This window comes from Aythya fuligula, chromosome 28 (genome assembly GCF_009819795.1).
Source record: "Aythya fuligula isolate bAytFul2 chromosome 28, bAytFul2.pri, whole genome shotgun sequence".
Lineage (NCBI taxonomy): Eukaryota > Metazoa > Chordata > Aves > Anseriformes > Anatidae > Aythya > Aythya fuligula.
Genome location: NC_045586.1, coordinates 1,047,541 through 1,068,425, shown reverse-complemented (window position 1 = coordinate 1,068,425; position 20,885 = coordinate 1,047,541). Strand labels below are relative to the sequence as shown.

The window sequence follows — 20,885 nt, the reverse complement described above, 5'->3', positions numbered from 1 at the left end:
GCAGCCTGACAGCCTGCTGGCCAAGACAGGAGGCACAGTCTGGGGAGCAGGGAAATGGTGTATGAGGACATAGAGAGGATTGGGGAACTGGGTGCCCAAGGTTCTCTGCAGAGACAGCCCAAGACCTTCTCCCACCTCCCCCCTCACTGGCAAGCAGAACAGTGACGGAGGGAGCAGCGTCAAGGAGCAAGGACTACACAAAGAGCTACATGGAGGCAAAGACTTGGTCGAGGCCAGAAGGCCAAGGGGAGAAGAAGAGAATGAGGGGAGTGAGGAGAAGGCACTTGCAGCTCACCTTGTTCGCCAAGGAGGAGAAGGCAAGAGCAGTGGATGATGGAGCCTGCTGTTGGATGGGTTTTTAAACTGGCTCGGACAGCCTCAGGCCCAGTGGCACACCACGTATGCAGCATGTGTTACAGCAAGCCCATTTGTATGTAAAACACTACAATTAAAGGAATGGGTGTCTTGTTTCTGTTCCCTGCAACGCTCCCTTTTCATTTCCTTGCTTAAGACATGCCCATTCCACCATGGAGTCTTCTTTCAAGTCACAGGATTAGAGGCCAAAATATTTTTTTCCAGGAGACGTGACACGTCAGCACAAGCAGATGATGCAGCCAGTGATGAGGAGTGTGCAACCTCGTCGGGGAATGCCAGCCTCTTGCCCTTTGGGGCCTTGCTTCAACACTTGTCCTGATGTTTGGGGTAGGTTTCCTCCTAACCCTGAAGCATCACCTGGACTTCCACATGGGAGGGCCAGCATCATCAATTGTTCCCCCTGATGCTATAATAAAATCTTAAGTTAGGGAATGGCTTAGTTTGGAAGGGACCTTTAAAGATCATCTAGTTCAACCTTCTGCCTTGGGCAGGAACATCTTCTGCCAGATCCGGTTACTCATATTCCATTCAACCTCACTTTGAACATTCTCAATGCTGAGGCATCCTCAGCTTCTCTGCACAACCTCTTCCAGTGTGTAACAACCTTCACTGTGAAAACTTTCTTCGTTAGATCCCCTCTCAACTTACCGTCTTTCCATTTAAAACTGTTTTCCCTTGTCCTGTCACTGCTGTGCCTGGTAAAAAGTCTTTATCCATCTTTCTTACAAGACAACTTTAGATATTTAAAGGCTGCAAAAAGGTTTCCCTGGAGCCTTCTCCTCTCCAGGCTCAAGAAGCCCAACTCTCTCAGCCTGCCTTTAGAGCAGAGGTACTCCAGCTCCCAGGTCATTTTCAAGGCCTCTGCTAGACCTGCTCTAACAGGTCCATGTCTTTCTTGTACCAGGGAACCCAGAAGTGGATATGGTACTCTGGGTGAAGTAGAGCACAGCAGATGGAGACAATTACCTCCCTTTTTCCTGCTGGACACACTTCTTTTCATGCAGCCCAAGATGTAATTGGGTTTCTGGGCTACAAGCACATATTGCTGACTCCTACACTGCAGGGCCAATCTCAGTCAATTCACAGAATCATAGAGTCATTTAGGTTGGAAAAGACCTCTAAGATCATCAAGTGCAACTCTTAGCCTAGCACTGCCAAGGCTAACACTAAACCATGTACCAAAGCACCACATCTACATGCCCACAGCCAGCCTGTACTGACATGGGGGATCTCCTCAAATCAGATGCAGGAACTTGCACGTGCCCTTGCTGAACTCCATGAAGTTCACATGGCCCCAGTTCTCACATCTGGCAGGGTGACTTCTGCTAAAATCCATTCCCAACAGGGATATCAACTGTACCACTCGTCTTGGTGTCATCAACGTTAGTGTAACTCATAAACATTATGGTCACTCCGATCCACTTATGCATCACCTTTCTAAGCAGGACACCTCTAGACTTGGGTTTTGGACTCTCCCTCATATTAAATATGGTCTTGGGAGAAAGGTGCGTGGCTTTTCTTTTTTAATCATGCTTCGCCCATTCATAATTTCCTGCCTTACACAGAAGAATAGGAAGTGTTGGTAATCCTTCCTGTTGGTGATATTTCAATGAGAGGGAGTTCCCGGACACACTTCTAAGACTTCACACTTTGCCAATATGACTTACTACCATCTCTCTTACACTCTTATAAAGACCAAATTCTTTAAGGGTACTCATCTCCTACAGGAACAAAGGAGATCCACATTAGGACCATATCCTCTCAAGCTATTCCAATCCAAGACATCACATTTCTCACTGAAGAGATTCACTGAACATCCCAATAGAAAAGAAACATAAGGAGACTCAGATTAATTTGAAGCAAAAACTTTAATGAGTCTGAAGAAGGAATCAAAGCAGCACATGGAGGAAAGGATCCAGACCAGGCTGCCACAAGGACAGCTGCTAGACAGATCACACTTCACCGGAAAAGCATGCAGGTCTTCCTCCATCAGAAGAGGAAATGAAGAAAAAACAGGACACTCTTGACTTGCTTCCAGATGAATCCATGGCACAGGACAGCAGGAGACAAAAAGGGCTGAGGATGCAGACAAGAAAACTGGAGAAGAAGCTGTCTGCTGGCCGTGTTTCCAGACAGCGCAGGCTGGCACCCTGGCTTCCCTCTCTGCTCTGCAGGAGGCCACGAGGGTGCTCAGCCCATCTGGAAACTCTGGCCAGCAGCTCCGTCCTCAGTCCGGCACCTGGCTTCGAGCTTCCTGGTCGATGCGCTCACTGGACTTTTAGCAGGGCAGGCACCTTCTGCCACTGTAGCGGCCACCAAAGCCAGAGAGGCCAAAGCCCCCGGAGGAGATGGGCACTCCCTCCTCACTCAGGATGCTGCCAACGGCAGCTGAGGTGGTGGATCCCACAGCGGTGTTCTGGGGGAAGGAGCTGAGGATGGGGCCGGGCAGGGTCACCACCACGGGAGAGGGCTGGATCACCACACGGGAGTCCTGGCACTGCCGGACACAGGGCTCGTTGCAGCTGTTGGCAAGCGGGGTTGGCCCACAGGGACGGCACAGATCGTAGCAGGACATGGCTGCAGGATGGAGGCGCACCTGGGAGAGAGGGCAGGGAAACACACGCAGCATGTCAGCAGCAGCCTGACAGTTTGCTGGCCAAGACAGAAGGCATAGTCTGGGGAGCAGGGACACGGTACATGAGGACAGGGAGGGGCTTGTGAGCCAAGGTCCCCAAGGGCCCCTGCAAAGACAGTCCAAGACCTCCTCTCACCTCTCCCCTCACTGGCAAGCAGAACAGTGATGGAGGGAGCAGCGTCAAGGAGCAAGGACCACACAAAGAGCTACATGGAGGCAAAGACTTGGTCGAGGCCAGAAGGCCAAGGGGAGAAGAAGAGAATGAGGGGAGTGAGGAGAAGGCACTTGCAGCTCACCTTGTTCGCCAAGGAGGAGAAGGCAAGAGCAGAGGATGATGGAGCCTGCTGTTGGACAGGCTTTTATACCAGTCCAGACTGCCCCAGGCCCAGAGGTGCCTTTTGCGCATGTAATGTGTATACCGGAAACTCATCTTGCATGCAAAACACCGCAATGGAAGAGATGGGTGACTTATGTTCCCTGCAGTGACCCCTTTTCATTTTCCTGGTCAGGACATGCCCATTCCATCACACAGGCTCCTTTCAAGTGACGGGATTACAGGCCAAAATGCTTCTGGGGAAGTGACACAAAAGCACAGGAAGAAGATGAAGGCAAAAAGAAGGAGATGGCCAAATTGTCAAGTGGTGCCAGCCTCTCACCCTCCTGCAGCTTCCTTCAGGCTTTGTCCTAAATGCATGGGTACTCATTTCCATGCAAACCCACCCTTAAAGGTCAGACTGCCAGCCAGGCTCATCAGCAAAGAGCAGGTACAGCCTTTGCTTTACCTATCAACCTGCTCAGGCTGCCTTAGGCACCAGATTTCCAAGTATGGCTGCTCTGCCATCAAGCCTCAGCCCTTCTGTGGGATCAAGCCTTGCTCTCAGGTGACAAAAGCCTGACTGGTTTTCCTCTCCCCTCTGTCCCCAGCAACTAGAGGTCCCCTGTCACCACAGCAGGCCTCTTTCAGAAACACGGACATGGCTCTCTCTCTACTACTCACTCCTGCTGCCCACTCCTGTTAAACCGGGATGTCTCCTGCAGACAAAGCCCCATACTGGACAACAAACACAGCTCCTTTCCTCCTTCCCCATCTCCACGCCTCAGATTCTGCTTTGACCCCACATACCGACAGAACAGTACACACCAGCAAACATGTGACCATATTTCCGTGCAACACAGAACCCTGCCCAAAAACCAGGGAGGTCTGAGAGTGCCGTTGAGGGCAGCCTGGGCAGCAGCAGGTATCAGCACCTCCCTGGGGACGTGTGCCAAGGGGTGACACCAAGCCATACCAGCAGCATGTTTCTTGGGGGCACGACTGCCCAGCAAGGAATACTAGGCATACACAGCTCAGGCCCCTCAGCCAGGCCGTCTTCCCAAGGGCTGGACAAAACGCCTTCCCAATGAGGCTGGGACGACAGCAGACAAAGGCAACTGTCAAATCACAGAGGCCCGACCAAATTCCTCATTTAGGAAGATGAGGAAAGCTTTGAAGGTGCACAGTACTACCCTGATGATGACAGTAAACATCTATCCCAAAGAGTGCTGTCACAGCTCAGTACGAGCCACCTGCTGCCTACACAATGGGAGCCAGGAGCCAAGCAAGGCCACACAGCCAACAGGGCATCAGCTATACCAGCAATGGCCCTCGTTGTACAGCACCTGACCAAGGAAGATGAGGAGATGGAAGGCAGATTCAGCCAGGCGTCTAGCTCGGTGGTCAGGTGACATAGGACTGATGACAAGACAGTCCACACTTCAGGGTCAGGTCCAGTGACAGCAACCAGGGTCAACACGGGGCCCAAAGACTGCTGACCAGGCCCAGAAAAAGTAACACAGACAGACCCAAGGGAAAGCTGGGAAACCACTGGGCAACTTTAGCCCTACCAAGGCAACCCAGGGGCAGGCAAAAGCAAATCTGCAACAGAGCAGGCAACCCACACTGATGACCCGGATCTGAAGGGGGGGCCAAAGGCTCAGGACAAAACTTAACTATAGCACCAGGGTCAATGGGAAGAGGGTGTGGTGGGAGGCTCCAGGTGAGCCTGATGAGGGCCATTGGGCCTCTGCTGCACTCAGACAACTCATATGCATGAGGAAGAAATCTCCTGTGCACTTGGGACATAGGACACCAGCTGCATCTACCCCAAAAGAAGAAAGGAAGGAAGCTTCAATTAATTTTCCAAGGAAAAACATGTCTCGCACCTCAGGGTCTGCCCAAAAAAGCTGCAATGCCTTGCAGCACCCTGCGCTCCCTGATTGCCTGCTGCAGTTGTTGCCTTCCCTCCCTGGTATCAGCTTTTCACTGCACTTTGCTCCTGCTGTCAGCTCGAGGTGGCTCAGGAATGTTGACAAGGAGCATGTTTCCTGAGAGTCTTCCTGCACAGCAAGGCTGAGGGCTTTGCCTCATACCAGTGGTTGGTCAGAGAATGCAGGCCTTTAGCTGTGGTGTAAGGCATCATAGGATTTCCCCAGCACAGGGGATAGCATGAGAGGTGCCCCTCACTCTGCCTCAAGCAGGAGTGGGTGACACAGACAAAAGCATCTCCTGTGGAGGACTAGAGCATAAGGGAAGAAGGGCTATGGAGCTTGTTTTCCCTTGTTTCCCCTGTGGCAGGAGCAATCACCAGAGCGCGGTGTAGTTGGACCAAACAGCCACTCTCAAGCCATGTTGCTTCCCTCCCTGATGTTGGCTCTCTTGCATTTTGGGGCAGAAGGTCAGGAAGGCACAACAGCTTCATCCAGGAGGGTTTCTTCCTCTCCTTGCTCTCGTAGGCAAGGGTGAGACAGGGACTCGCCAAAATCCCTCACTTGAATGCTGCAGAATTGTCTGGCAAACATACAAGCAGCACCTGCGCAGCCCTGCGGGACTGGTTCAGTGCTTCAGAAACAGGACTGTAGGCACACAGAGGATGTGGGGGCTAACCACAACTTTAGATTCTACGTTATCCCAGTTCCCTCTAGAGAGCGTGGCTGAGAATCTCAAAAGGGAAGTATCATGAGGAGACACAGATTACAATGCAGCATAAACTTTAATGAGTCTCAAGAAGCAATCAAAGCAGCTCGTGGTCGAAGAAATCCAGTCCAGGCTGCCACAAGGACAGCTGCCAGTCAGACCCCCTTCACCACAATGGGAAGCACTTCTTCCCCCCTCACATGGTGAGAGGAAGAACAAAGATGATGCTCTTGACTTGCTTCCAGATGAACTCATGGCACAGGACAGCAGGAGACAACAAGGACTCATGCTGAAGAGAAGAAAGCACAAGAAGAAGAAGCTGTCTGCTGGCTGTGTTTCCAGACAGTGCAGGCTGGCACCCTGGCTTCCCTCTCTGCTCTGCAGGAGGCCACGAGGGTGCTCAGCCCATCTGGAAACTCTGGCCAGCAGCTCCGTCCTCAGTCCAGCACCTGGCTTCGGGCTTCCTGGTCGATGCGCTCACTGGACATCCTCGTGGGCTTTAGCAGGGCAGGCACCTTCTGCCACTGTAGCGGCCACCAAAGCCAGAGAGGCCAAAGCCCCCGGAGGAGATGGGCACTCCCTCCTCACTCAGGATGCTGCCAACGGCAGCTGAGGTGGTGGATCCCACAGCGGTGTTCTGGGGGAAAGAGCTGAGGATGGGGCCGGGCAGGGTCACCACCACGGGAGAGGGCTGGATCACCACACGGGAGTCCTGGCACTGCCGGACACAGGGCTCGTTGCAGCTGTTGGCAAGCGGGGTTGGCCCACAGGGACGGCACAGATCGTAGCAGGACATGGCTGCGGGATGGAGGCGCACCTGGGAGAGAGGGCAGGCAAAGCACACGCAGCATGTCAGCAGCAGCCTGACAGTCTGCTGGCCAAGACAGAATGTATAGTCTGGGGAGCAGGGACAGGGCCCACGACGACAGAGAGAAGCCCAAGGGCCTTTGCAAAGACAGCCTAAGGCCTTCTCCCACCTCTCCCCTCAATGACACACAGAACAGCAACAGAGGGAGCAGAGTCAAGGAGCAAGGACCACACAAAGAGCTACATGGAGGCAAAGACTTGGTCGAGGCCAGAAGGCCAAGGGGAGAAGAGCAAGAGGGGGGTATGGAGAAGGCTCCTACAGCTCACCTTGTTCACCAAGGAGGAGACGGCAAGAGAAGTGGATGAAGGAGATTACTGTTAGACAGGTTTTTATAGTCTTCAAACTGCCCCAGGCCCAGAGGCACCATCTGCACACGTAATGTTTTTACCAGCAAGCTCATCTCATATGCAAGACATTACAATTTAACAATCTCTGGCATTTATTTGTTCCCTGCAATGCTCCCCTTTCATTTCCTTACTGGTGTCATAGCCATTCTGCCATGCGGGCTTCTTCAAGTCAGGGGATTAGAGGCTAAAATGTTTACAGGCAAAAATACACGTCAGCAGAAGGAGACAATGCAGCTGTTGATGAGGACTGTCGCAGCACTCCAGGGGATGCCTGTCTCTTATCCTCTGGTATCTTCCTTTATGGAATTTTATATTGAATTTTGCATGTTTTGTAGCACTTCCAAAAAATATGACCTGTCTTACAAACGCTTTTCTCTGACAGGACAACTAACTACATCCATTGCTTAACCTACACCCAAACTCTTTCACTGTGTACTTTTACTTGCTGGAATTGAGTTAATTTTCTTCAATTCAGTTCCTATCGTTCTGTTATTGAGACTTGTAGCCAAAGTTATGTTCGTAACACGAAGACATTTTAGCTGTTGCTGAGAAGTGCTTGCACAATGTAAAGGCTTTCTCTGCTTTTCACTCCTACACAATTCCCCACCCTTGTGCCCTGGCAAAGTATGCTGGGTCTGGGCATAAGTCTTGCAGAGAACACAGTAAGGATGGTTGACCCAAAATAAACAGAGATGTTCCATTAAAGGTAGCATCCTACTCAGCAAGAAAATTTGAGAGAAGCTAGGGCACAAGTATTTCCCATAGTAGGTGTTTAGGGACCAGCTGGGCATGCTGGAGGTAAATAGCTTTACACCACTTCTTCTTCAGTTTTTCCTTTCTTCCTTACTTATTAAACTGTTATTTCTCTATGTACAAGCTTCCTTTTCCCATATTTTCCTTTCTGATTCTAAAAGCCCATTATATGGCGATGGCAGTAAGGGAGCAGCTTCAAGGTCATCTGAAAGAAATACAGGGTCAACCTACCACAAAAAGCTTGGCTGAACTTTCCAGTCAGGTTGGATACCCGTTGGGTTTTAGACTGTCTGCAATCTCACATAGGAGAAATTCACATGTTCTTTGCCCTTCCCTCCTTTGGCTGGGCAGCCTCCTGAAGTCCCCAGTCAACAGAAGAAGGACGTTTGAGGAGAGACACCCCTTTCCAACACATGCTAAGTCTACACCCCTCACACTACCAAAGGTCAGTGCAGTGATGTAGTGGCTTCACAACTCCTCCTTCCTCCTCCTCAAGGCTTCCTGCAACTTCTGCTTTCAAACTACATGCTAATTCAATAACCTCCACTGCAAAATGCTTGGAAAACTTTCCATGCAACACGAAAACTCATCACAAGCTGGCAGGGCCTGAGAATGACAGCAGGATGTCTATAGAGGAAAGTATGCATCACGACCTCTGCTTCATAGAATCCTAGAATATCCTGAGTTAGAAGGGACCCACAAGGATCATCAAGTACAACTTCTATCTCCACACAGGACCACCAAACAATCAGAATATACGTCTGAGAGTGGTTTCCAAACGCTTCCTGAATGCCGGCAGCCTCAGTGCCATGACCACTCCCAGGAGGAGCCTGTTCCAGTGCTGACTGCCTTCTCAGAGTGAAGAAGCTTTTCCTAACATCCAGCCTGAACCTCCCTTGTTGCAGATCCATGCCATTCCCTCAGGTCCTGCCACTGTCACCACAGAGAAGTGAACAGGGCCTACCTTTAATTTCCCTCGTGAAGAAGCTGTAGGCCGCAAGGAGGCCTCCCCTCAGTCTCCTATTCTCTAGGCTGAAAAACACAGGTGACTGAGAAAACTGGTCGTATGTCTTTCCCTCGAGACCTTTCACCAACTTGTAGCCCTCCTTTGGACACTCTAATAGTTTTATAACCTTCTTATACTGTGGCAGCCAAAACTCAACACAGTACTCAATGTGAGGCTGCACCAGCACAGCACAAAGCACAACAATCGTTTCCCTCAATTTCCTCTCCCCATGCATCTCAGCAAACACACACATGTGGTTTCCCACTGGCCAGTACTACCCAGCAGTCGGTCTTCAGAATGCTACCCTGCCCCAGAGCTCCAGTTCCCTGCAGTTCCCTACGTTCCCTGATCACCTGCTGCAGTTGTTGCCTTCCCTCTCCGGTATCAGCTGTTCACAGCACTATGCTCCCACTGTCAGCTCAGGGTGACTCAGGAATATTAACAAAGATGGTGTTTATTGAGGGTCTTCCCACACAGCAAGACTCAGGACTTTGCCTGAAAAAGCAATCAGTCAGGGAAGGCAGGCCTTTAGCTATGGTGTAAAGTGTTGTAGAATTTCCCCAGCATACGGGACAGCATGAGAAGTTCCATTCAGTATGAGCCAGTAATAACACAACCAACCAGGGAAGTAATATTTTAACCAAAACCTTCCAATAAACATTTAAAAATATATATCCACAGATTTCCCAGTGGACAGCTTCCTGGAAATACCAAAAGAAAAGGAACATGATGGGACACAGATCACAGTGCAGCATAAACTTTAATGAGTCTCAAGAAGGAATCAAAGCAGCTTGTGGATGAAGAAATCCAGTCCAGACTGCCACAAGGACAGCTGCCAGTCAGACCCCCTTCACCACAGTGGGATGCACATCTTCCTCCCTCGCATGGCAAGAGGGAGAACAAACAGGAAACCCTTGATGTGCTTCCAGATGAACCCGTGGCACAGGACAGCAAGAGACAGCAAGGGCTCATGAGGAAGAGAAGAAAGCGCGAGAAGAAGAAGCTGTCTGCTGGCCGTGTTTCCAGACAGCGCAGGCTGGCACCCTGGCTTCCCTCTCTGCTCTGCAGGAGGCCACGAGGGTGCTCAGCCCATCTGGAAACTCTGGCCAGCAGCTCCGTCCTCAGTCCGGCACCTGGCTTCGGGCTTCCTGGTCGATGCGCTCACTGGACTTTTAGCAGGGCAGGCACCTTCTGCCACTGTAGCGGCCACCAAAGCCAGAGAGGCCAAAGCCCCCGGAGGAGATGGGCACTCCCTCCTCACTCAGGATGCTGCCAACGGCAGCTGAGGTGGTGGATCCCACAGCGGTGTTCTGGGGGAAGGAGCTGAGGATGGGGCCGGGCAGGGTCACCACCACGGGAGAGGGCTGGATCACCACACGGGAGTCCTGGCACTGCCGGACACAGGGCTCGTTGCAGCTGTTGGCAAGCGGGGTTGGCCCACAGGGACGGCACAGATCGTAGCAGGACATGGCTGCAGGATGGAGGCGCACCTGGGAGAGAGGGCAGGGAAACACACGCAGCATGTCAGCAGCAGCCTGACAGTTTGCTGGCCAAGACAGAAGGCATAGTCTGGGGAGCAGGGACACGGTACATGAGGACAGGGAGGGGCTTGTGAGCCAAGGTCCCCAAGGGCCCCTGCAAAGACAGTCCAAGACCTCCTCTCACCTCTCCCCTCACTGGCAAGCAGAACAGTGATGGAGGGAGCAGCGTCAAGGAGCAAGGACCACACAAAGAGCTACATGGAGGCAAAGACTTGGTCGAGGCCAGAAGGCCAAGGGGAGAAGAAGAGAATGAGGGGAGTGAGGAGAAGGCACTTGCAGCTCACCTTGTTCGCCAAGGAGGAGAAGGCAAGAGCAGAGGATGATGGAGCCTGCTGTTGGACAGGCTTTTATACCAGTCCAGACTGCCCCAGGCCCAGAGGTGCCTTTTGCGCATGTAATGTGTATACCGGAAACTCATCTTGCATGCAAAACACCGCAATGGAAGAGATGGGTGACTTATGTTCCCTGCAGTGACCCCTTTTCATTTTCCTGGTCAGGACATGCCCATTCCATCACACAGGCTCCTTTCAAGTGACGGGATTACAGGCCAAAATGCTTCTGGGGAAGTGACACAAAAGCACAGGAAGAAGATGAAGGCAAAAAGAAGGAGATGGCCAAATTGTCAAGTGGTGCCAGCCTCTCACCCTCCTGCAGCTTCCTTCAGGCTTTGTCCTAAATGCATGGGTACTCATTTCCATGCAAACCCACCCTTAAAGGTCAGACTGCCAGCCAGGCTCATCAGCAAAGAGCAGGTACAGCCTTTGCTTTACCTATCAACCTGCTCAGGCTGCCTTAGGCACCAGATTTCCAAGTATGGCTGCTCTGCCATCAAGCCTCAGCCCTTCTGTGGGATCAAGCCTTGCTCTCAGGTGACAAAAGCCTGACTGGTTTTCCTCTCCCCTCTGTCCCCAGCAACTAGAGGTCCCCTGTCACCACAGCAGGCCTCTTTCAGAAACACGGACATGGCTCTCTCTCTACTACTCACTCCTGCTGCCCACTCCTGTTAAACCGGGATGTCTCCTGCAGACAAAGCCCCATACTGGACAACAAACACAGCTCCTTTCCTCCTTCCCCATCTCCACGCCTCAGATTCTGCTTTGACCCCACATACCGACAGAACAGTACACACCAGCAAACATGTGACCATATTTCCGTGCAACACAGAACCCTGCCCAAAAACCAGGGAGGTCTGAGAGTGCCGTTGAGGGCAGCCTGGGCAGCAGCAGGTATCAGCACCTCCCTGGGGACGTGTGCCAAGGGGTGACACCAAGCCATACCAGCAGCATGTTTCTTGGGGGCACGACTGCCCAGCAAGGAATACTAGGCATACACAGCTCAGGCCCCTCAGCCAGGCCGTCTTCCCAAGGGCTGGACAAAACGCCTTCCCAATGAGGCTGGGACGACAGCAGACAAAGGCAACTGTCAAATCACAGAGGCCCGACCAAATTCCTCATTTAGGAAGATGAGGAAAGCTTTGAAGGTGCACAGTACTACCCTGATGATGACAGTAAACATCTATCCCAAAGAGTGCTGTCACAGCTCAGTACGAGCCACCTGCTGCCTACACAATGGGAGCCAGGAGCCAAGCAAGGCCACACAGCCAACAGGGCATCAGCTATACCAGCAATGGCCCTCGTTGTACAGCACCTGACCAAGGAAGATGAGGAGATGGAAGGCAGATTCAGCCAGGCGTCTAGCTCGGTGGTCAGGTGACATAGGACTGATGACAAGACAGTCCACACTTCAGGGTCAGGTCCAGTGACAGCAACCAGGGTCAACACGGGGCCCAAAGACTGCTGACCAGGCCCAGAAAAAGTAACACAGACAGACCCAAGGGAAAGCTGGGAAACCACTGGGCAACTTTAGCCCTACCAAGGCAACCCAGGGGCAGGCAAAAGCAAATCTGCAACAGAGCAGGCAACCCACACTGATGACCCGGATCTGAAGGGGGGGCCAAAGGCTCAGGACAAAACTTAACTATAGCACCAGGGTCAATGGGAAGAGGGTGTGGTGGGAGGCTCCAGGTGAGCCAGATGAGGGCCATTGGGCCTCTGCTGCACTCAGACAACTCATATGCATGAGGAAGAAATCTCCTGTGCACTTGGGACATAGGACACCAGCTGCATCTACCCCAAAAGAAGAAAGGAAGGAAGCTTCAATTAATTTTCCAAGGAAAAACATGTCTCGCACCTCAGGGTCTGCCCAAAAAAGCTGCAATGCCTTGCAGCACCCTGCGCTCCCTGATTGCCTGCTGCAGTTGTTGCCTTCCCTCCCTGGTATCAGCTTTTCACTGCACTTTGCTCCTGCTGTCAGCTCGAGGTGGCTCAGGAATGTTGACAAGGAGCATGTTTCCTGAGAGTCTTCCTGCACAGCAAGGCTGAGGGCTTTGCCTCATACCAGTGGTTGGTCAGAGAATGCAGGCCTTTAGCTGTGGTGTAAGGCATCATAGGATTTCCCCAGCACAGGGGATAGCATGAGAGGTGCCCCTCACTCTGCCTCAAGCAGGAGTGGGTGACACAGACAAAAGCATCTCCTGTGGAGGACTAGAGCATAAGGGAAGAAGGGCTATGGAGCTTGTTTTCCCTTGTTTCCCCTGTGGCAGGAGCAATCACCAGAGCGCGGTGTAGTTGGACCAAACAGCCACTCTCAAGCCATGTTGCTTCCCTCCCTGATGTTGGCTCTCTTGCATTTTGGGGCAGAAGGTCAGGAAGGCACAACAGCTTCATCCAGGAGGGTTTCTTCCTCTCCTTGCTCTCGTAGGCAAGGGTGAGACAGGGACTCGCCAAAATCCCTCACTTGAATGCTGCAGAATTGTCTGGCAAACATACAAGCAGCACCTGCGCAGCCCTGCGGGACTGGTTCAGTGCTTCAGAAACAGGACTGTAGGCACACAGAGGATGTGGGGGCTAACCACAACTTTAGATTCTACGTTATCCCAGTTCCCTCTAGAGAGCGTGGCTGAGAATCTCAAAAGGGAAGTATCATGAGGAGACACAGATTACAATGCAGCATAAACTTTAATGAGTCTCAAGAAGCAATCAAAGCAGCTCGTGGTCGAAGAAATCCAGTCCAGGCTGCCACAAGGACAGCTGCCAGTCAGACCCCCTTCACCACAATGGGAAGCACTTCTTCCTCCCTTACATGGCCAGAGGAAGAACAAAGAGGATGCTCTTGACTTGCTTCCAGATGAACTCATGGCACAGGACAGCAGGAGACAACAAGGACTCATGCTGAAGAGAAGAAAGCACAAGAAGAAGAAGCTGTCTGCTGGCTGTGTTTCCAGACAGTGCAAGCTGGCACCCTGGCTTCCCTCTCTGCTCTGCAGGAGGCCACGAGGGTGCTCAGCCCATCTGGAAACTCTGGCCAGCAGCTCCGTCCTCAGTCCGGCACCTGGCTTCAGGCTTCCTGGTCGATGCGCTCACTGGACATCCTCGTGGGCTTTAGCAGGGCAGGCACCTTCTGCCGCAGTAGCGGCCACCAAAGCCAGAGAGGCCAAAGCCCCCGGAGGAGATGGGCACTCCCTCCTCACTCAGGATGCTGCCAACGGCAGCTGAGGTGGTGGATCCCACAGCGGTGTTCTGGGGGAAAGAGCTGAGGATGGGGCCGGGCAGGGTCACCACCACGGGAGATGGTTCAATCACCACACGGGAGTCCTGGCACTGCCGGACACAGGGCTCGTTGCAGCTGTTGGCAAGCGGGGTTGGCCCACAGGGACGGCACAGATCGTAGCAGGACATGGCTGCGGGATGGAGGCGAACCTGGGAGAGGGGGCAGGCAAAGCACACGCAGCATGTCAGCAGCAGCCTGACAGCCTGCTGGCCAAGACAGAAGGCACAGTCTGGGGAACAGGGACACAGTCGACAAGGACAGAGAGAAGTCCCAGGGCCCCTGCAAAGACAGTCCAAGACCTCCTCCCACCTTCCCCCTCAGTGACAAGCAGAACAGCAACAGAGGGAGCAGAGTCAAGGAGCAAGGCCCACACCAAACCTACACAGAGGCAGAGCCTCGGTGGAGGCCAGAAGGCCAAGGGGAGAAGAGCAAGAGGGGAGTACGCAGAAGGCTCCTACAGCTCACCTTGTTCACCAAGGAGGAGACGGCAAGAGAAGTGGATGAGGCAGCTTGCTGTTGAATGAGTTTTTATACTGTTCCAGACTGCCCCAGGCCCAGAGGCACCATTTGCACAAGTAGTGTTTTTACTAGCAAGCTCATCTCACATGCAAAATATTACAATTTAAGAATCTCTGGCATTTATTTGTTCCCTGCAATGCTCCCTTTTCATTTCCTTGCTCATGTCATAGCCATTCTGCCACGCTGGCTTCTTTCAAGTCACAGGATTAGAGGCCAGAATGTTTCCGGGCAAAAATACACATCAGCACAAAGAGATGATGAAGACAATGATGCGGATTGTCCTACCTCTTTAGGGAATGGGAGCCTCTTACTCCCTGGAGCCTTGCTCCAACACTCACCCTGATTTCTGGTGTACATCTCCTCCCTAGCCTTGAAGTTTCAGGATGGACTTCCAGGTGTGAGGGTCAGCATTATCAATCTCCCTCCTTAACGCAGTGCTTACTCAGGTTCTTTTAGTCATTGTATTTCTAGGCAGGGCACCTCTAATCTTGGTTTTAGACTCCCTCAGATTAACAATTCTCTTGGGAGAAATGTGCCTGGCTCTTCTTTTGTAATCGTACTTCTCCCCTTTGTACCTTCCTGCTTTACACCTCTTAACTCCAAGAATTGGGAATGAAGGCTGCTGCCCTCCCAAGAGTTTCTGTTGGAGAGCTGTGGTTGTTTTACTTGGGTGGGCGGCCGAGCTCCACAACAACCGCTCCCTCACTCCCCCTCCTCAAAGGGAGAGGTGGAGAAAATAGGATAAAAAGGGCTCAAGGTTTGAGATAACGACAGGGAGATCGCTCAATAATTATTGTGATGGGCAAAAGAGCCTCAACATAGGGAGATAGTAAGATTTATTGCCTATTACTATTTATTGCCTATTACTAACAAGCTAGAGGAGTGAGAAACAAAGAAAAGAAACCAAACATGCTTTCCTCCCATCTGCCCTCTTCAACCTCCTCCCCTCGAGCGGCCCAGGGGAATGGGGGATCGGGTGTTGTGGTCAGTCTATACCATTTGTCTCTGCCGCTCCTTCACAGTCACTCTCGTAACCTGCACATTGGGGTCCCTCCCACAGGATGCAGTCCTTCCTGAACTGATTGTGCGTGGACTTCCCACAGGCAGCAGCTCTTCAAGAACTGCTCCAGATATGGGTCCGTACCACAGGGTCAATCCATCAGGAGCAAACTGCTCCAAAATGAGTCCCCCACAGGCAACAGCTCCTGCCAGGTCACCTGCTCTTACATAGGCTCCTCTCCACAGGCCACAGGTCTGGCCCAGGATCTGGGTCCGGCAGGGGTCCTCCACAGCCCACAGCCTCCTTCAGTGCAGGTCCACCTGCTCCACCGTGGCCTCCTCCACGGGCTGCAGCATGGAACCCTGCTCCACCGTGGTACTCCATGGGCTGCAGAGGGACAGCCTTCTTCGCCATGGTCCACACCATAGGCCGTAAGGGAACTTGGGCTCCAGCACCTGGAGCACCTCTCCCCCTCCTTCTTCACTGACCATGGCGCCTGCAAGGCTCTTTCTCACGACTCACTCCCCCAGATGCTGTGTAGCACCACCTTTTTTTGCGTGTGTGTGTGTCCCTTTCTTAATTATGCTCACAGAGAGGTGCAAACAGCGTTGCTTATTGGATCTACTCTGGCCAGCAGTGGGCCCTTACCTAAAATGGGGCATCTTCTAGATTCTTCTCGCAGAAGCCACCCCTGTGGGCCACTGCTACCAAAACCTTGTCACATAAAGCCACTACAAGAGCTTCAATAACAAAAGCACATGCTGAGTAATTGATACACATCATTCTGCCTGCACAGCAGGCACAAGCACATATTTGGTAGGATTTCCCCAGGACACCCCACCCACCCGGCTCAGCAGCACGCATGCTCTGGGAGTCCTCACAAGGGCAGCCAGATGAGCAAGGGCACCAGACGTGCCCCTAACTCTGCCTGAGGCAGGATCAGAGCGGCAGGAGCACAGCACTGCCTGCGGAGGACAAGCGTGTGGGAAGGAGGGACTGAGAACAGGGCTGTTGGTCTACCACAACCTCGGTCTCCCCAGCTTGAGGCCAGGGTGGAGGGACAAAGCAATCATTGGCTTGGGACCAACCCAGGCACAGCCTAGCCTGCACAGCATCAGAATGGGATTTTTGGAGGGGTCCTGCAGGGTTTCTCCAGACCCACTTGGCTTCAGGACACAGGGATGCACACGTAGTACCCTGAAAGACATAACACTTTTCACCACAGGAATGCTCCAGTGGGGAAGATGATACTTGTCCTGCGCTATTCCTGTCCTCTGCAGTGTTTTCAGGACAAGTGAAAGATTCTGCATAAGCCCTTTCGGAGGAGAGAAAACAATCTTTGCATCGCCATTTGCATTCCGCCGCCATTATACACACCAAGGCTGAATTTATCTGCGTCCTGCCAAGATCTAAAGGGGCCTCACATCACCCTCTAAAAGCTGTCCTGGATGCCACCTATCCCTTTGACTTCTTTGGGACTCCCTCCTCTTTGTGGCTTTGGCAGGTGTGCTTGGAGGAGGGATGGGCAATACAAAATGTTTAGAGTGCTAATATACCATCAGCGCTTCATCCAGTTGGGCATTGGCCTGCACAAACATACCTTCCAGCAATTCAAAGGTTTGCTTCATCAACGGGGAGACAGGATCAAACCTTGGTTGTTGGTGATACGACAATTAGAGAGCGGGAGCTCCTGGACATCCTTCTAAGACCTTGCCAATACCACACCTCTCAGTCACTCCTACAAAGACCAAATTCCTTAAGGGTACTCATCTCTTACAGGCATGAAGGAGATCCATATTAGGACCATATCCACCCATGTTTTTCCACTCCAAGACATCACATTTCTCCCTGTACATCTTCACGGAACATCCCAATAGAAAAGGAACATAAGGAGACTCAGATTACTTGGAAGCAAAAACTTTAATGAGTCTGAAGAAGGAATCAAAGCAGCACATGGAGGAAAGGATCCAGCCCACGCTGCCACAAGGACAGCTGACAGTCAGACCCCCCTTCACCACAACGGGAAGCACTTCTTCCTCCCTTACATGGCCAGAGGAAGAACAAAGAGGATGCTCTTGACTTGCTTCCAGATGAACTCATGACGCAGAACAGCAGGAGATAACAAGGACTCGTGATGCAGAGAAGAAAGTGGGAGAAGAAGAAGATGTCTGCTGGCCGTGTTTCCAGACAGCGTAGGCTGGCACCCTGGCTTCCCTCTCTGCTCTGCAGGAGGCCACGAGGGTGTTCAGCCCATCTGGAAACTCTGGCCAGCAGCTCCGTCCTCAGTCCGGCACCTGGCTTCGGGCTTCCTGGTCGATGCGCTCACTGGACATCCTCGTGGGCTTTAACAGGGCAGGCACCTCCTGCCACTGTAGCGGCCACCAAAGCCAGAGAGGCCAAAGCCCCCGGAGGAGATGGGCACTCCCTCCTCACTCAGGATGCTGCCAACGGCAGCTGAGGTGGTGGATCCCACAGCGGTGTTCTGGGGGAAGGAGCTGAGGATGGGGCCGGGCAGGGTCACCACCACGGGAGAGGGCTGGATCACCACACGGGAGTCCTGGCACTGCCGGACACAGGGCTCGTTGCAGCTGTTGGCAAGCGGGGTTGGCCCACAGGGACGGCACAGATCGTAGCAGGACATGGCTGCGGGATGGAGGCGAACCTGGGAGAGGGGGCAGGCAAAGCACACGCAGCATGTCAGCAGCAGCCTGACAGCCTGCTGGCCAAGACAGAAGGCACAGTCTGGGGAACAGGGACACAGTCGACAAGGACAGAGAGAAGTCCCAGGGCCCCTGCAAAGACAGTCCAAGACCTCCTCCCACCTTCCCCCTCAGTGACAAGCAGAACAGCAACAGAGGGAGCAGAGTCAAGGAGCAAGGCCCACACCAAACCTACACAGAGGCAGAGCCTCGGTGGAGGCCAGAAGGCCAAGGGGAGAAGAGCAAGAGGGGAGTACGCAGAAGGCTCCTACAGCTCACCTTGTTCACCAAGGAGGAGACGGCAAGAGAAGTGGATGAGGCAGCTTGCTGTTGAATGAGTTTTTATACTGTTCCAGACTGCCCCAGGCCCAGAGGCACCATTTGCACAAGTAGTGTTTTTACTAGCAAGCTCATCTCACATGCAAAATATTACAATTTAAGAATCTCTGGCATTTATTTGTTCCCTGCAATGCTCCCTTTTCATTTCCTTGCTCATGTCATAGCCATTCTGCCACGCTGGCTTCTTTCAAGTCACAGGATTAGAGGCCAGAATGTTTCCGGGCAAAAATACACATCAGCACAAAGAGATGATGAAGACAATGATGCGGATTGTCCTACCTCTTTAGGGAATGGGAGCCTCTTACTCCCTGGAGCCTTGCTCCAACACTCACCCTGATTTCTGGTGTACATCTCCTCCCTAGCCTTGAAGTTTCAGGATGGACTTCCAGGTGTGAGGGTCAGCATTATCAATCTCCCTCCTTAACGCAGTGCTTACTCAGGTTCTTTTAGTCATTGTATTTCTAGGCAGGGCACCTCTAATCTTGGTTTTAGACTCCCTCAGATTAACAATTCTCTTGGGAGAAATGTGCCTGGCTCTTCTTTTGTAATCGTACTTCTCCCCTTTGTACCTTCCTGCTTTACACCTCTTAACTCCAAGAATTGGGAATGAAGGCTGCTGCCCTCCCAAGAGTTTCTGTTGGAGAGCTGTGGTTGTTTTACTTGGGTGGGCGGCCGAGCTCCACAACAACCGCTCCCTCACTCCCCCTCCTCAAAGGGAGAGGTGGAGAAAATAGGATAAAAAGGGCTCAAGGTTTGAGATAACGACAGGGAGATCGCTCAATAATTATTGTGATGGGCAAAAGAGCCTCAACATAGGGAGATAGTAAGATTTATTGCCTATTACTATTTATTGCCTATTACTAACAAGCTAGAGGAGTGAGAAACAAAGAAAAGAAACCAAACATGCTTTCCTCCCATCTGCCCTCTTCAACCTCCTCCCCTCGAGCGGCCCAGGGGAATGGGGGATCGGGTGTTGTGGTCAGTCTATACCATTTGTCTCTGCCGCTCCTTCACAGTCACTCTCGTAACCTGCACATTGGGGTCCCTCCCACAGGATGCAGTCCTTCCTGAACTGATTGTGCGTGGACTTCCCACAGGCAGCAGCTCTTCAAGAACTGCTCCAGATATGGGTCCGTACCACAGGGTCAATCCATCAGGAGCAAACTGCTCCAAAATGAGTCCCCCACAGGCAACAGCTCCTGCCAGGTCACCTGCTCTTACATAGGCTCCTCTCCACAGGCCACAGGTCTGGCCCAGGATCTGGGTCCGGCAGGGGTCCTCCACAGCCCACAGCCTCCTTCAGTGCAGGTCCACCTGCTCCACCGTGGCCTCCTCCACGGGCTGCAGCATGGAACCCTGCTCCACCGTGGTACTCCATGGGCTGCAGAGGGACAGCCTTCTTCGCCATGGTCCACACCATAGGCCGTAAGGGAACTTGGGCTCCAGCACCTGGAGCACCTCTCCCCCTCCTTCTTCACTGACCATGGCGCCTGCAAGGCTCTTTCTCACGACTCACTCCCCCAGATGCTGTGTAGCACCACCTTTTTTTGCGTGTGTGTGTGTCCCTTTCTTAATTATGCTCACAGAGAGGTGCAAACAGCGTTGCTTATTGGATCTACTCTGGCCAGCAGTGGGCCCTTACCTAAAATGGGGCATCTTCTAGATTCTTCTCGCAGAAGCCACCCCTGTGGGCCACTGCTACCAAAACCTTGTCACATAAAGCCACTACAAGAGCTTCAATAACAAAAGCACATGCTGAGTAATTGATACACATCATTCTGCCTGCACAGCAGGCACAAGCACATATTTGGTAGGATTTCCCCAGGACACCCCACCCACCCGGCTCAGCAGCACGCATGCTCTGGGAGTCCTCACAAGGGCAGCCAGATGAGCAAGGGCACCAGACGTGCCCCTAACTCTGCCTGAGGCAGGATCAGAGCGGCAGGAGCACAGCACTGCCTGCGGAGGACAAGCGTGTGGGAAGGAGGGACTGAGAACAGAGCTGTTGGTCTACCACAACCTCGGTCTCCCCAGCTTGAGGCCAGGGTGGAGGGACAAAGCAATCATTGGCTTGGGACCAACCCAGGCACAGCCTAGCCTGCACAGCATCAGAATGGGATTTTTGGAGGGGTCCTGCAGGGTTTCTCCAGACCCACTTGGCTTCAGGACACAGGGATGCACACGTAGTACCCTGAAAGACATAACACTTTTCACCACAGGAATGCTCCAGTGGGGAAGATG

General features: G+C 52.5%; 5 protein-coding genes across 5 annotated transcripts; all 5 read right to left on the bottom strand.

The window, feature by feature from the left end:
- Nucleotides 1–2,653: 2,653 nt before the first annotated feature.
- On the bottom strand, nt 2,654–2,950 carry LOC116499751 (feather beta keratin-like). Its single transcript, XM_032204582.1, has one exon. The coding sequence runs from the start codon at nt 2,948–2,950 to the stop codon at nt 2,654–2,656; it is 297 nt and encodes a 98-aa protein (XP_032060473.1).
- A 3,512-nt stretch (nt 2,951–6,462) lies between these two features.
- Nucleotides 6,463–6,759, bottom strand: LOC116499740 (feather beta keratin-like). The gene has a single exon (XM_032204571.1). It carries the CDS (start codon nt 6,757–6,759, stop codon nt 6,463–6,465), a length of 297 nt encoding a protein of 98 aa, XP_032060462.1.
- A 3,350-nt stretch (nt 6,760–10,109) lies between these two features.
- Nucleotides 10,110–10,406, bottom strand: LOC116499742 (feather beta keratin-like). Its single transcript, XM_032204572.1, has one exon. It carries the CDS (start codon nt 10,404–10,406, stop codon nt 10,110–10,112), a length of 297 nt encoding a protein of 98 aa, XP_032060463.1.
- A 3,512-nt stretch (nt 10,407–13,918) lies between these two features.
- On the bottom strand, nt 13,919–14,215 carry LOC116499748 (feather beta keratin-like). The gene has a single exon (XM_032204579.1). The coding sequence runs from the start codon at nt 14,213–14,215 to the stop codon at nt 13,919–13,921; it is 297 nt and encodes a 98-aa protein (XP_032060470.1).
- A 3,735-nt stretch (nt 14,216–17,950) lies between these two features.
- On the bottom strand, nt 17,951–18,247 carry LOC116499737 (feather beta keratin-like). The gene has a single exon (XM_032204568.1). The coding sequence runs from the start codon at nt 18,245–18,247 to the stop codon at nt 17,951–17,953; it is 297 nt and encodes a 98-aa protein (XP_032060459.1).
- Between the last annotated feature and the right edge of the window lie 2,638 nt (nt 18,248–20,885).